Source organism: Phaethon lepturus, unplaced genomic scaffold (genome assembly GCF_000687285.1).
Source record: "Phaethon lepturus isolate BGI_N335 unplaced genomic scaffold, ASM68728v1 scaffold875, whole genome shotgun sequence".
Classification (NCBI taxonomy): Eukaryota; Metazoa; Chordata; class Aves; order Phaethontiformes; family Phaethontidae; genus Phaethon; species Phaethon lepturus.
Genome location: NW_010541043.1, coordinates 11,180 through 27,999, shown reverse-complemented (window position 1 = coordinate 27,999; position 16,820 = coordinate 11,180). Strand labels below are relative to the sequence as shown.

Genomic DNA, 16,820 nt, shown 5'->3' with positions numbered 1-16,820 from the left:
AAAATGCAACAAAAATATTCAGCTCAGGCTGAAAGTTGTTACATATGGATGTGATCACAATGATGTTATAGTTATTATAATGATAATTAATTACTAACTAAATAATTGTGTTAATAAATAAAATATAATCTCCATTATCATACCACTTCACTGGAGCTGAACATTGTCGAATCAAGTAGGTGCACTTTTTAACAATACCTGTCCATTTAGTGTGCAATGTTAGGTCTTCTGCCTTCCCAGAAAATCCAGAACCACATCGATTTCCCTATCTGTAAAACAAGAAACACATTTTATGTATGTCTCTCTTTTTTTGGCATGTCTGAAAGATCATAATCTGTAAAGTACATAACCACGCAAATTCTCCTGGCGTCTCCTTGGCATGAAGAATTCTCTTCATGCATCCTCTCATTCCTTCATACTTTCAGCTGGATATTGCCTTCCTGTGGCACAACGCACTCCTGAGAGCGGTGGCCTCTATTATGAGATGAGCTTCCATTCCTCTGCTTAGATACACTGGAAGCAAGTCGATCTGAGTAGTTCTGACACGTGTGCCCCTTCCCAGTCCATCTAATCACACATGTAATAAATCTTCTTTCTCACTCTCCCACTTTATGAAGAGAGAAGATACGTATATTTTCCACTCTGTTCCACATCATACTGAAAAAAAGCTCTTCCTGGATCCATAAAAGCAAACAAGTAGTGCACACTTGACTGAGGGTGAAGTAATTCATATCCGTCTCTACAGGAAGGCATAGCCAAATTACAACTCATCCGTCAGAGTTGCTAAGTGAAGGGAAACAGTATGTTTGAAACAGCTATTAAAATATTTAGAACTATAACAGTGTAAATTTACATAAATAATCCTGACACTTATGTGCACTCACCCTCCATTAAGCAGAAACGATCTCAGCAATTAGGCAAAGTTAATCTATTGCAAATTTTTGTCAATTTATGGAAACTTTTCTATTGTTACTGTTTATGTTGGGTCCTCTGGGCTCAATCCATCACCGCTCACCTTTTGTACACAGGATTCACTTTTGAAATGTTATTTTAAAAGTTTGTTAAAAAAGAAAAACGTTTTTTTTTTAATTGAAATAACGGAAAGTATGTATTTTAAAGAGATTTCAGGAGAAAAAGTTGTCCTGAAGAAACAAATACTTTTTTTTTTTCTGTCTGATCCTGTATCAGGGGTACTACCTCTGGCTTTGGATACTTGGCATTCAGATCTACTGTCAACAATTTCACCATAACCAGTAATACAGACTTACTGAACAAATTTTTCATCAGTATTTTCAGACTCCAGTCTTTTTTCATTTATGTAGAGGCAGAAATCAAAAACCTGAGAGATCTATTCACATATATTTCATCCATTAGAGCACACTGCTGTTCACTTTTTTTCCCTTTCATTAGCTGTAATGACATGGAGCATGATCTTTTCTCTTCTCTTTTCTAGATGGAATGGGCCGAGTCCTTGCTCAAGATGTATATGCAAAAGATAATCTACCACCATTTCCAGCATCAGTAAAAGACGGCTACGCTGTCAGAGGTAGACACTCGCTTTGTAGGCATGAAGTATACTGTCTGTAAAACCACTCTATAACATGTTAGTTCACCTGGTTTGGATCCAGCATTGGTTATTTTGGTTCAGATTTTATTCAGGTCATTGCTGAAGTCACAGTTAGGTAGAATGCAGCTGTCTTGAAGGAAGACCATAAAGTGGAATTCAGATCTTTTCAGTGGATACATATGTACACGAGCAAATGTACGTCCATGTGTGCTCATAGACATGCACTTGTGTTGCTAGTGAGTTTCTTGGAAATGTAAATAATCCAGTAGAGTAACAGAACATGTTTCTGAATGACAGATTCTTCTTCTATTCCTCTGTTGTTGATTTAATCAGGAATTTCTTATATATATGCTACTTTGTTGAACTGTCACAGATCCAGCTTCCTATTTGTGAATTATTTTATGATTGCATCAGAGAATTTTCAAAAATATGTATCAGAATGTAGTCTTATGGAGGCATCTCAAAAGAAGAACACATTTTTACTTTGAAAATATTGCAATTGCCGTATATAGATAGAATGAGTAGTGTGACTTTACGGAGCAAGCAGTGAGTGGTTTCCCAGGAGACTTGAATCCATCCTCTGCTTTGCCATTAGGTGCTGCATGATTTTGAGCAAGTTGCTTCTCTGTGCATCATTTTTTCTCTTTGTAAAGTAAGACTAATGATACTCATCTCAGATGTCTATGGAGGAAAATTAAAATATATATGATTGGACATTATACTAGTAGTGATTTCATTGTGGTATGGGTTGAATCATCGTAACACCATGTTGAAATTTGTACACAATAGCTAGCCACTAATGCAACTTCTTCTAGGGACATTAAAATATCTTTTTTGTTACTGGCAGATGAAACAATGGAAAGCAACTGTCCATCAAATAAACTATCTGTAAACACAGGCAATGGATGTAGTCCAATAGCTCCCCCATGGATTTGATATAAAAATAAAATTCCAGGTCTATAAGACAACTTTGATCGCCGCTGTCTGTCATCTATGTGTGTGAGAGACAGGTTGACCAAAATGACCAGTAATAGTGGCAAGGGAGTGCAGATGTAGCCAGAGAAATACTGGTAGTTTACCTTATATCTTATTGTTCTTGTAGACGTGTTATCTCAGGATATGAGAAACAAAGCTTGTAGACAGAAATAATATTGATTATATTAACAGATTTTTTTTACAAAAAAATAAGGGATTAGCTTTCAGTTGCATAAACCCATCTGCCCAAAACTTTTTCCACTTTTTGAAGCTACAGCTGTTGTACATCACTTATAAATTTTGTCTCCATATCATTATTAATGGGGGAATAAAATCTAATTCAGAAGCGTTTTATCAGGTTTAAAATAATTTAGCTATTAGGGAATTTTTTCTCTTCTTTTGGGGGATCATCACAGTGCTTTTTTTTCAGTGAAGGTCTGACAACTGTATTCAGTAGTATTATATGCATTATTCAAAGACAAGTAGTTGAAGAGTCCTTTTCCACTTTCTTATTTTAGAGTTTGTTCTAAAGCTCATAGGTTAGGCTGTTTGATGGGCTTTTAAAGTTAATCATTAGTCTTCAAACCGAAGCACTATAGATCATCATCTGCAGAGTTGCAGCTGATACATGAGTACAAATGTGATAAATAGTTACACAGACTGAATGGGCATCCTTCCTGAAAGCAATTCTTCTCAATACAGTAAGGTTATCTAGCTGTATATTCAGGGTTTTTGAAATAAAACAGAAGGTATTAAGATAAAGGTTGTCACTGATTAGACTTCATCTCTGGGAAATCAACATTTGACAGTCACAGATGTAAAATTAATAAAAAAACATATTTAAACGTAATTCTATGAACCCAGTGTGTCTGAACACTCTTGACAGCATGCCTGCTGTGCTTGGACAGGCAGAGTTGCTTGTGCTCCATACATGCTTTACACCATGATAGAGCCTATAATACCTATAATGCAACTTGCCGAAAGACGTTTGAGGAAGGCAGAAGCTTAAACTTTGTTAGGGACGGTGCCTGTGTTGACCATGTAAAAATACAGATTTGGCTAAATTAGAAGTCCTGGAGACTTTCAGTTTGTTAAATAAATGATCTCCCACTTTTAATTATCGGGATGGCTTCATTGAAAGGTATGAGGTAACTAGTTCAGTGCTACCTCTTGAAGTTACCAAAAGGAACAGAACCCAGACTTCTAATGTAGCAGCCCAAGCTGCATTATCTTAGCCCTAGTGCTCTTCAGAAAATGCCAAACCTGTATGGTTATCTACACAGTCTGTAACCACTGCATTTGTCCCTATTTTCCTCTAAAGGCAGAGATAGAATCTAGAAATGTCAATATTCCATTGTTGTCTAGAAAACAGACATACAATACACTTACAAAATATGTGGTTCCCCTGTGTTAGTTTCACATGGAAAAAGTTTGCTCATGGTGGACATGTTTATAAAAATAATCTCATGAACACTCTTAAATCTTTGTTATTAATGTAATTCCTCCTAATCTCCTTTTACTTGATCCCCTATAGCCCAGAAATTTTCAGTTAGAAGTGCTATAGAACCTGTGATTTTCAAAATAAACACAACTTAAAAGGACACAAAATGTAAAAAATTTGCAAAATGTCTATAACTTCTGTCATGGTGACGCTGAAGAACTGAATCTTAGATCATTCTTTGGTTTTCCTGTTTTTAATTTCTAATGCCATCATTTGCTTTGGTTCAGCCTTTATCGTTTGTATTGTCCATCTTAACAGCTGCTGATGGCCCAGGAGATCGATTCATCATAGGGGAATCCCAGGCTGGTGAGCAGGTGAGCATAATTTCTTTTCTCTTTTTTTTTTTCCCAAATGCCTTTTTCTTTTGTAAGGTATTCCTTTGTATTTTTACAAGCCTTGCTAGTGCTCCAAAACTCAATATACGTGGAGGTGGCGTGAAGTAGGACACAGCTGTACCTAGCCTCCTGCTATGTGCCTTGGGACATGATTTCAGATCATGTCTGTGAGGTCATATGGTTACGTAAGGATCTAACAAGGATATCCCAAAATACTTCAGCACATTGTGCTGATATGTCCGATGGGAGTACATACAGTAATGCTCTGCCCTAGTACAATGTTAGAGGACGTAAGGTTTCGAGTGGCATTACAATTCATAAACAGAGAAAAGCAAGGTTTAACCCCTTCTTGCTGGCAGATTTTAAAAGGGATGTGAGCCCAGTAACTGTTTCCACAAACTGCTTGCATATTTCACACTGATACCTGCAAAACAAGATGTTAAGGATTTTGTATTAAGCCTTTAAAGGTAGGTAATGACCAGAACAATCTTGAGGAAGCCTGGCAGCAGCCTAGTTTAAGGTATTGCTCCTTTTCTGTTTATTAAATCAAGAGAGTGTGCAGCTTAGCAAATACGTGGATTGAGTTTAAGAGCAAGTCGGGGCAGCACCCATTCGTGACCTGCTGTGCTGTATAAATATTCATGAATGGACACTACTTGGGATTTGCTTTCAAACTCAAGTATGTTTGATAAAGTTCCTGTACTAATAATGGGGTGATAGGAAAAAAATCAGTTGCGTTCAACCACTTTTTTTATTCTGTCAATTTAATTGTACATGCTACCTTCTTTTCAGGAGAGCATGGGTTAATCCAAAATGTTTATCCAGGTATTTCAAGTCCCAGGTTGTAATTCTGTGTACCGTATGTGAAATGATGCAGAAATGGAGTAAGTAACAGCCAAAACAGAGGATTGATCGGTTTTAATGAGGATTTTACAATGTGGCCATTCTGACTGCTACATACAAAAAAGTCTTGAATAAAATAGATGCCTTTCAAAAGTTGTTTCAGGTTTTAGAACTCTTACCAGCTGCAAGATTGTTCCATTTTTTAAAAAATGGTATTGAACTGCCTCTAAATGTATAGTAGACATTTAATTTAGCTAATCATGATAGATGCAGAGAACTATGAAAATAATTTTTGCTGTAGTTCCCATCCATCATCATGAATTATACTTTGGTATAATAGACAACTTCTCAATACTGATATTCACGTGAACTTCGATTAATGAATCTGTTATACACAATATGTAAAATTACTATAAATACTAAAAAAAGTAACACTAATTAATTTCACCTGCCTTGGATTTTTATCCTTTCTGTCTGCATTTTCAAGCATTAGTCCTGAATCCAGAAGACTGACAACTATTTCTACAGCCCTTTTTATGGTCACTATAAAATAGCAAGATCCAGCAGAGCAACCTGCTGAATTATCACTCCTATCATTATTCACCTGTCATCAATGTTATCATTTTGCTAGTTAAAAGAAATCACAGCACAGCAGTGCTTAAAAACAGTATTGTTGAAGCTGTGTCTAACAGGGAGGACTGCCCACAGGTCTTAAGAGTTTCAGTGTGAAAGTTTTTCAGTGTGAATCAGTTCAGCAGGTTTGTACAAAAGATAAAAGGTCAAATGGGATCTTGCTTCCCTCCTACAAAATTCAAGAGCCCACAAATGTCTCTCTGCAGGGACAGTCTGTCCTTCCAGATTAATGGGAATGGGAAACCTCTCTGGCAAGGAACAAAAATTGGCTGGGAGGAGGCATATAGAGAGAGAATAATTCTGGAAATACAAATGGCGAGTTAGAAAAATGAGGCTGTTGACCTCTGAATAATTGGTCAAAGTTGTTTTTTTTTTTTCTTGATCCAACACATCTTCAGGTTCATCTCCTTCCCAAGAAATTATTTATAGCCTTGGAAGGCTCCTCAGTCTCATTTCACCCTTCAGTCACTCTCAGCAGCAACATTCTGCTTTTCATGTTACAGACCAATTAACAGAATGATTCACAGCAGGGAGTTCAAAATAGGTTTAGATTTGGTTCCTCCTGCAGGGAAGAAGGTTATGTAAATGCCACGTAGAGGGGAAGAAAATGGGACTGAGAATTGCAGAGAGGCCATATAGCCAAGTTGGACATTTCTGTATCAATTTGTAAATTGTGTATTATTTTCTGATCTCCATTTCCAAATTGTCGTGTTTGTGTTAACAACCATTTTTTATTTTATATTGAGGAAAACTTTCAGACACTACCCTGCTTTGGGGAGATTAGGGCACATTTGAGAGTACTAGTCACGAGCCATCCCCCCATGGCCTCTGTGTGAAAAACTCAGCCATGGGGAGCACTGATGTTCCTTCTGTAGACTTGCATAGCTGGAGTTTAGCATTTCCTCGAAGACTTTCTAAAGACGTTTGTAAGAGGCACTGTGACTAACTAGCTATAATATAGGATGGAAAACAGACATTTTGTACCTTTCCATTACCTTGGGCCTTTTTATAGAAAGGAGCATGGGCGATTGTAAATCGTGCAGGAAAGGTGTAATCATGTGCAAAAGAAAGTGCCTGAGATGGGCGCTGTGCTCAATACATTATTTATGGTTTTCATTCAGTGACTAACGTTAATTAGATTATCAGTGATGAAGGCAAGGGACAGAACCCAGTACCTCCCTATTCCAGGTAATTGGGAGACCTCAGGGGCCTTTGAAAGAGCTTCTGTTGTACATAAATATCCTTTCTGAGAAGGAATCATTTCTTTATCTTCATAGTCTCTAGCACAGAAGAACACAGCCCTGGAGATTCACACACACAAATCTGATGGTTGATTTTTGTTCGTAAAGTTAATTTCATCACGTTCTCAAAGGACAAAAAGTAAAATATATGAGCAACCAATTCTAAAAGCAATTGTTATTGTATCATAAATTTGTTTAAATATTTCATATCATTACACCTCAAAAAATTAACTCCTCTAGTAATAAACTCCAAAAGCATGGATAGTAACAGCACATTTTATCACCATAGGCATCTATTTCTGGCAGAGTCCTAGACATTTTGTATTCTTTGTGGTTCTTGAGGCCCAAAAAATGCTTTTTAAATGAGAGAATTTTTCTATAGAATACATTTTTCCTTTAAAAATTTTCACTAAAGACAATTTTACTCTGGATTTTGAAAAATGTGTATTAAAATAGGCTGCCTGGTGAGAAATTTTATTAAAACGATGTCATTTGTTTTATCGTGTTGTTCTGATATTGTTTTATTCTTTGTATTGCTTCTGCTGAAACTTTGTTATGTGCTATGACTTCACATAATTGTAGAATATTATCGGGTTTAGGCTTTGCTAAACTGGCCCTCACAAAGATAGGTATTCTATGTGAGCTAGTGTTGAGCTGTCTCTCAGTATGAGGAAATCTGCTTAAACGTGAAGCAGCTGGTTACATTACTTTACGTACAAACTGCTGGTTTCCTATGTACGGTGTGCTGGTAAAACAGAACAAAAAACAACCAAACCAAAGCAGTTTCAACCCTGGGGACCACAGTACTCTGCAAAAATATTTACATACAGAGGACTACTAGATTTTTGCTCATGTAGGGTTCTAGAAGGTCACCATCTAACATTTATATTTCTGAGCCAGTTACTTTTCTGAGCCAAAGGGTATCAGTATATTGCTTCTTCTGAAAGTTGTTCTTGTGATAGAAATCTAAGGGGAAAAATCTGAAGCCACCTAGTCTGTGACCATATAAAAAAGCCAGATCTGAAGCAATGACCTAATAATCTGTAAGTACATTGGAGTTTATACCTGTTGATATCACTAGCAGTATATCAAGAGTCATGCCACAAATAAGAATTGTAGTCTTTCAGATTACTTCCATAAAGTTCAAATGGTTGGAGATTTTCCTTTTCAAAAGTAAATTAATTTTTGTTCGATTATTTTCCAGCCAACTCAGACTGTGATGCCTGGTCAGGTAATGCGCGTTACAACTGGTGCTCCAATTCCATGTGGTGCTGATGCAGTGGTGCAAGTGGAAGATACAGAGCTCATCAGGGAATCAGATGATGTGAGTCACATGTTAAAACTCATTTTTCTTTTGGATGCAGTAGAAAATGGCCCATGATACAATCCTGTAAATATGGAAGATAGCCCTACAGAAGAGCTCTTCCGTTAATCTCAGGAGTTTGAGGATTTTCATATTAGTTCCTACTGGCAATTCTACTCGCTTTTTCAGGCTGTAATAACAGTACCACAGACCTACCTGTCCTGACACTGATTTTTCATCACAGTTGTTGAATGCTGACACCACAGTATTTGGGAGCATGATTTGAGTGAAAGGCAAATGCCTCCTGGAGATCCATAATTACAGTCTAATTTGAATGCCTAGTGTATTCACATTTTAATATACAGACTAGTGGCAATCTGACATTATATTTCCTTTTTTTCTACTGAGTTCACATTTAGCAGTAGGGCAATCTTCTTTATATTTCAGGATCATCCTGAAACTCAGCAAGATGAGGACTTTAAAAGTTCTCCTAAGCTCACCAAGTATGAAGGGGAAAAGTTTTTTAAAATGCATATTGATCCCAGAATAATGCATTGAAATACTACAGTACCGAATTACCGCTGATGTATTTAAAGCTGAGTATGATTTTCTGTGGGAAAGTGAACTATTTTAAGTGCTGCAAAATCCATGGGATGACTGTTCTGTGTTATCAGAGTAGGTCTCATTTCAGCAAAGGTGAATTTGGTGGATTTTGGAGAATATGTCTTATGCACATACCTTACAATAAATGCATATGTTTAGAATAAGGGCTTTTATTGTGTAACAGGGGAAGTAAAGTGCCCCCCAGATTTTTTTAAACCATAACTAAGTTTCTTCAATAGACCTCTATGCTCCTTTAAAATGAGAAAGTTACTGAATTTAAGACCTCTTGAAAACCAGGAAATGAATAAGGTGCATAATTCCCCCAGAATGTAGTCTTAAGTCTGTTTGTTTGAACAGATTTTCCAGCATACCTATAAATCATATTAGTGCTCTACGCTACCGATGCTGCAAAACATCACAGAAAAAATGAGTGCTGTAGCACTAAATTCTGTACATACAGTTGTCTTAAAGTAAAATGTGTTTTTTGTTGAAGTACAAGGAGTTGTCTGTAGACAACTGTATCCCAAACAGTCCATCCTAGACTTCCTTTGTGTTCAGAGAATTCCTTCTGAATCATTACCTTCATTTACTCAGCTGTGATTTCAGGACACCATCACCAGTTTGCCATCATCTGACAGATTATAAGACAAGAAGATAACGTCTCTTACTAACACAACTTCCAAGTTCAGTTTTGGAACGAAGTGTATGCACGGTTCTCTGCTCAAATCAGCCTTTGCTGCTCTGCAGCTGTTCTTACAAGCTGTTCCACTTCACCGTAGCTCTATGCTAGCATTGCAACTGCAGTTGGGGCGTAAGCAGAGGAATTCTAGTGTTCAAAGCTGATGAAGAGAGCAAAAACTGAAACATAGTCTCATGATCCTTTCTCTTGCCTTATTACTGTAAATGCATAGAGTTTTTACATCTGATGAAGTCAGCAAGTTGTCTAGGCTCACCTTCTTCCTAACAATTTATTGAGTCAGTCCTGCTTTGAGGTTACAGAAGTGTACGTGTAGATTATATCTTCCTGTAAAATACACCGTTGCCTTCACTGCTTGTTAATCATTGCATTAACCTTACTGAGCAAATTTTCTGTGGCCATTGCCCACCTCATCATGAGAGGACTATCAAATTGCAGAGCAACATACATGGTAACCTGTTATTTTCTACTTCTTTGGACGAATGTCTTCCTGGATTCCACTTTTTCAGTGCATGTTCTCCTCTGCATGTTGAGAACAGATTATCTGACTATGTGCTTAAACTCTGAAGCCACCTTCAGCTTTCTTTTCCTGCCTATAAGTGTGAGGTAGAACTCTTCAGTTTCTACTTGTCCTTGAATATGCCACTCTGCTAATCCTGTACATAAATAATTAGTGTAGTTTAATTAATATGTTATTTTTCTCTCCTTTTTCACACCTGAGTGGCTACATATTTCAAGAATATTTTTCTTTTTAGTGTTAAGAACTCCTTCAGGGCTGGGATTTAACTGAAATGAAATCTCTAACATCTGAAAAATGTTCTTCTGAAAAGACAGAAAGTACTTTTACAAGGAGCTCCTTGACCTCCAGTTGTGTAACAGTACTTAAATATCATAGCAAGCATTCCCCAATAGACTGTAGAAGTCACAGGCCTGAAAGGAATTAAATCTATCCAGCAGGAAGAAAAATTCTCATCAGCTTGCCAAATGCACAGTCATTGAGAAAAATCCTTGCAAAAACATGTCTACACCTTTTTCATTTTGAGTTTTTATGTCACCTTGAAGGGAAAAGGAGGTTAATGTGACCAGCCAAAACAAGAGTTAGATCCAACATCAAGACTGAGCATCAGTATGTCAGTATGGATATTGGCTGTTAACCACCATCAGAATAAACCACCCAGACACAGTTCATCTTATATTAATACACAGCAAGAAGAACGCTGCCTAATACGCACCAAATGGAAGATGTTCTCAGCATAATGCCGTACCTCCTGCAACACCTACCTCTAGCCACCTTGAATTATCTTGTATTCCTAAAGCATTCTGGGATATCCATCAATTCCATAAATAAAAATCTCTGCACATAACCATGTTGTCCGCAGTCACACTTTCCACAGTGCTTTTCAAACCTGGGATTACTAAATTCCTGAAAAGCCTTTTTTTTTCTTGTTTTCCCTAATCCAGGAGCCCTAAATAGGACCTTTTCTATTACTCAGGTGTATCATTGGCACTCTTCTTGATTCTCTAGAAACTTCCTAGCTATCTTTAAATGTTATCAAAGATATGGAAAATTCAAATCTTCATGACCAAAAAATTCAAATCTTTATGACTCCAGAGTGTCATAAAAATAAAACAATTCTTAGGCACACTGTTGCCCCAGATTTTCATCACAAGCCTGAAGTGTCTTTTAGAGCTTCAGATGGGGATAAGGGAGATAAAAGGACATCTTGGGCACCAGCACAGACAGTTTGTACACTAGCAACCAAAAATAGTCTTTTCTCTTATACAAGAATATATACAAGGTATAAATGAAACAGAATTTGTATTAAAAGCATATTTTGAAAATACTGTGGTAAAGTAAGAAATCAGTTTTTTCAGGGTTGATGTTTTTGTTAGTCATTTCCTGGTTTTCTGGGGTTTAAATTTATCCATTTTCACAGTAGGTAAACAGAATCACAATCTGTAGCAACACATTCATTAACTTTAACTTGGGGGCCTTTAGTTTAAAGCAGTTAGTTTGAACTCAGAAAATGCAGTCCATATCCCCTTTAAGAAAAGAGTCAAGTCCAGTGTCCCATAGAACACTATCGTTCCTGTAAAAATTCCAAATGACAATGACATGTGTTGTTTGTCTTTTAATATTAGTGTCTGATTCATAACTTTGAGACACTTAAAGTTTGAAGAACTACATGGTAATGCAAAAACAAAATCTGTTCCAGTCTAAGCAAGAGTAGATGTAGTGCTACTGATAGGCTGGCACTGTCTCGAAGCTGAGTGTATATATCATCAACCCACTTGCAGGGCTTATAAATTAAATATTAACAATATAGGTCACGTGCCATTTATTGGCATTGAATTAATTGCCAAACTATTGAAATTCTGAAGAATTAAATACTAAAGTAGGCATCAGACTTTTCAGGCCACTGTCTCTTGTTCACAATAAGTAAGTATGATGAATAAGCCTCTTTCTGATTTGTACAAAGCTCTCAAGTGTGAGATTCCGCTATAGAAATCTACATGAAAATCTGGAAACAGCTAGAGCATATAGCTTTTTCGACCTTTCTGCAGAGGTAGTGGCATATTGTCTGTCAGACTAATGCTCTTTTGAAATGCCATCTTTGAAATTGTTCGAGCAGATCAAGTTGTCTGAGAGGAGTAGAAAGAATCTACTCGGTATACCAGATTAACAGACAAACATAGGATGTAACATAGGAAAGATATATAAACATGGGAATCATAAAAAAAGGAAGATAAAACTGTGTATTCAGTGCTGGTCTTTCCCTGGTGAGCTCATCAAAGAGAGAATTCCTTAGAAAACTGTTCCGTTTTAGCACACGTGTTACAATCTTGACACAGATCAGGAGAACAATGATGATGCTTAAACCATAAGGTCTCAGTGTAATGAGTACTGCAAGCTGTGTAGAGTTCTGAGAAATTAAAGCTGATTATCTTCTTTGAATAGCCCAGCTGACCATATTTGATCTCCCTGTTTTTGTAGGGCACTGAAGAACTAGAAGTTCGAATCCTGGTGCAGGCGCGACCAGGCCAAGATATCAGGTCTGTAAACAGCCTACTTTATAAACAGTAAAGCGTCTCTGTAAGGAGTAGAAGGGCTGGTGATTTTCATAGTAATTTAAAAAATTAGTACTGCCAGAAGTAATGTTGACATTTTGACAATCTGACTAATGAACATCCCTTGACACTCCTCACCTGGAGCAGGACCAATCAAGGAAAGATACTTTCAATCTCATTCTGTTTTTCTTTCGTTTTTTTCTGTGCTATGATTTTCAGACCTATAGGACATGACATTAAAAGAGGTGAATGTGTGCTGGCCAAAGGAACCCACATGGGTCCATCTGAGATTGGTCTCTTAGCAACTGTTGGAGTAACCGAAGTAGAAGTTAACAAGTTTCCAGTGGTTGCAGTCATGTCAACAGGGAATGAGGTAAGAAAAGTATGTTTAGAATCAAGGTCTGAATATATCTTATTTGGAACAGCGTTTTGGATAGTGACTTCCACCCTATTGCCAAGTAGACTCACTTTTTGAGCTGCAACTCGTGCTGACGTGAGGTATTTTTTGTGAGTGATCAACCCATAATCAGCTGCTTGTGTTTTCTCTCTCAAGGGCTCTCTCACAAGTCTCACATGCGGTCTTTGCCAAAATTTTGGTAGTGTATCCAGTCATGTGCCAGCTGCTTTCCTCCTGCCAGCAAGGGAGGACCTGTGGAATAGTCAGGGTTGTAATTCATACTGCCAATCATGACTGGAAGAATAATTTCTTTTGGGCAGCACTCCTCTGTAGCTGTGGTGCAAATGGCAGATAACCTGTCTTTGAAAACTGCATAGAGCTACCAAATGCCTTGCTGTAGTATTGTGTCTTAATTTTTTTTTAATAGTAGCACATGTTGAAATCCAGACAATCTCCTCTCGGTAGAGCACCAGTCCAACTTTCTAATTGCAGAAAAATCAGGTTTGATATTAACTTAATTTACTAATTTTCCGTATGTTGTGGCTTGACCCCAGCCAGCAACTATGCTTGCTCATTCCCTCCTGCAGCAGGACAGAGAGAGAATAGGAAGAGCAAAAGCAAAGAACTTTTGGATTGAGATTAAGTCAGTTTGAAGTTTAAAGACAGCATGAAGTTTGACCTACAATTTTGACTGTCTTTTGAGGCAAACTTTTTGAAATCCAGACACACACATAAACCAAATATCTGTATTCTCATACAACTTGAATATGTTGAATTTTGAAAGATTTTGAAAACTTTTAATATGTTGAATCTTGTCATCTGGTGGTGTCCTTACAACTTCCACAACCCCAGTGAAGGTTACTCTGTGACTACTGGTTACTCTGGGTGGCTGAGGCCAGCCTTGCTGGGACAGAATCTTGCTGGATTTCATAACGTAGACAGGGTGTGTCGTGCAGGAAACACCGCTAACCGAAGAACAAATCCAAAGAGCTACAAGGATTACAGGTGATGATTTTCTAAATAGTATCTTCTGTATGACTGAAGGTTCTTGCATATCATTAAGCATTTACTGATGTGAGCACTCTCTTTTGTATCACGTGTTAAAAAAGGTCCTGCACAGTGGGTTTCTTAAACATCTTATGGAAACCTTCACAGAAATAGAGCTGCTAGGCAAAGCATCAAAATTTAGCCATGCTCCACTTTAGGTTATTCTTACATTACTACCTAACTCTATTGCTGTAATTTTGACAGGCACATTATTATGATGATGATTATTATTATTATGATTGTTGTTATTGTTGTTGTTGTTATTATTATAATAATTATTTACCTCCTGTCAATATGGTGTTGTCCTTCAGTGTCCTACAAAAGCATTCCTAATATATGTAAAATATATGTTTACATATGTATGTTTTGTAGTTTAACTTCCAAAATATTTAACACCTGTAAGGCACTTGCCATGATATTATCTTGAGAGAAAGCTTTTCATCCAAAACAGTAATTGATACAAGAACCAAGCTTTAAGATTCTGTCTGTTATTCCAATAGAGAGTGTTGTATTTAAAAAACATCTTTATTGGTAAGTAGACAATGAACTTCAAAAAAATTTTAATACCTTTATATCTCATTAGCAACATCAATGAGGTTCCTTAAATCCATGTAAATAGAAGGAATAACTTGGAAACTTAAAGTTTGTGTTTTGATTTCTAATGTTTGAGATTAGAAGCCAGGTACTCATAAGGAGAAAGACGGTTTTGCAGACGTGGACCAATAGAAACAAACTAAGCAACATGGAGGATTGGACTAAACAAGCACATTATGTATATTATTAATTTAAATTCACTAAATCACTTTACACATATATTTTATGATAGGTGTCTAAGAATATCCTGTCCAGTCTGAAGAAGAAAATTCTCACTTGTGTAAAGGCACAGTACTCCAAGGAGACTGATTGAGAGTGTTTCTGTTTTTATAGCTACTGAATCCTGAAGATGACCTCTTGCCAGGAAAGATTCGGGACAGTAACCGTTCAACTCTCCTAGCTACAATCCAAGAACATGGCTATCCAACAATCAACTTGGGAATTGTGGGAGATAAGTAAGTACCACACATTAGTAAAGATGTCACTTCATATTCATGCGGTGCACTTTATGGCATCCATGGAAAAAAGAAATACCAGAGAAAATGTCACTTATTGCAAGTGTCACAGTGTTGTGACAGGCCACATCTTGGAGAAGATATTTTACCGTTTTCATTAGAGAAATAAATAAGTCTATTCTAATATTAAGAGGAATAATTTGGTAAATTTTTTATTGAATGGTATTTATCCTCTTTTGCCTTCTGCTTGTTGAAACACCTATTGCTGCTGCAAATTGGATTTATTGCTGCAGTATCATCACTAGCACCATACTTAATGCACATAAGAGGAGGTAATTCTACAGCAACTATACTTTTTTCTGACCCAGTAAAGGGAGAAGGAAAGTTTCTCTCAGAGTTTATTTTCCATGCCAAAATTAATTTGGAGTATAAAATTTTGCCAGATTCTGAGTAACTGTCTTTTGGGGAAGGCCCCACTGCTGATGTTGGTCAACATTTCCAGAAATATGTCAAAGAATTTACAGAATAATTTTTTTTTTCCTTGACTGGTCTCTACTTTGATTGCCACGGAGTAGCATCCTGTGATCAGTGTTTCCGTTCATCTGACAGTGATTGCTCCTTGTTTCCCAGTGGTAGTGAAGTCATATCTCAGTTGAGAGCTCTAGGAGAAGTGATTGAAGTGTTCAGTCTTCTGTCGTTTGCAAGGCTGTGCAGTGCCTGTCATGCATGGCTTGAGTTTCTCAGCACAACATATTTCCTCAATTTATTGAGCCCCAAAGACTTTGAACAGGCTTGGTTTGATAGGGAGTTGTTCAGGTTCACCTCCACCTGTTTGAGAAAAAGGTACCTTCCTGTAGGTAGTTAAAAGTGAGACCAGATCAGAAGGGGGCGGGGGAGGCGAGGAAATAATGAATTTCAGCACCCACGTTTCACATTGAGTGATGACAAAATTCCCAAGCAGGGAGATGAGGCTACCGCTAGGGATCAGCTTGTGTCAAAACCAGTCTTCCCTAGTGCAATACAAAACATCACTAGCTTGACAGAAAATGTCTGAATGGGCCAGCCACCACGTGGTTTTACAGTATGTGAACCAACCTGAACCGTGGCTCTGGGAAATGCAGTCGTATTTGAAGTATTCATACAGGGAATGTGACACACAGCAACAGCAGCGGTTGTTGTGTTATTAGGGAAAGCAAACCCTTCTGGGTACTGTCACCGCATCCAGGCATCCTTTTTGGTTCTCTGGCGTGGCAAGATTCCATTGCTATTCCAAATAGGAATAAATATCAAAAACCTCCTGTCCATCAATGCTTCCAATTTCAAGTGGAAATTTCACGCAAACAGAGTCTAAACTCATGAGACTGTTCTTTCCAGGAACGGTATCTAAGTGTCTTGGCTCTCTAGAGTTTTATCTATATTATAAGGACATTTTTAGGTTTTCAAACACAGGTGGTAAAGTTCTCAGATAAAACTATTATACTCCTGATAGTCATCTCTACATAAAAGAAGGGTTGGCAGGATTTTTCTCTAACAATTGGAGGTGGAAATTTTTGCCATCTG

At 37.3% G+C, this 16,820-nt stretch overlaps 1 protein-coding gene across 1 annotated transcript in view; it reads left to right on the top strand.

Annotated features, from left to right (window-relative positions):
- The window catches only part of GPHN (gephyrin), a gene marked incomplete at its 3' end in the record, with an annotated part of 180,068 nt that extends 164,808 nt beyond the window's left edge, over nucleotides 1-15,260 (top strand). Inside the window, exons 11-16 of the mRNA XM_010287600.1 lie at nucleotides 1,454-1,546; nucleotides 4,302-4,357; nucleotides 8,300-8,419; nucleotides 12,694-12,752; nucleotides 12,987-13,140; nucleotides 15,139-15,260. Coding sequence (XP_010285902.1) covers nucleotides 1,454-1,546; nucleotides 4,302-4,357; nucleotides 8,300-8,419; nucleotides 12,694-12,752; nucleotides 12,987-13,140; nucleotides 15,139-15,260 — 604 coding nt within the window. The remainder of the gene's footprint in view (nucleotides 1-1,453; nucleotides 1,547-4,301; nucleotides 4,358-8,299; nucleotides 8,420-12,693; nucleotides 12,753-12,986; nucleotides 13,141-15,138) is intronic.
- Between the last annotated feature and the right edge of the window lie 1,560 nt (nucleotides 15,261-16,820).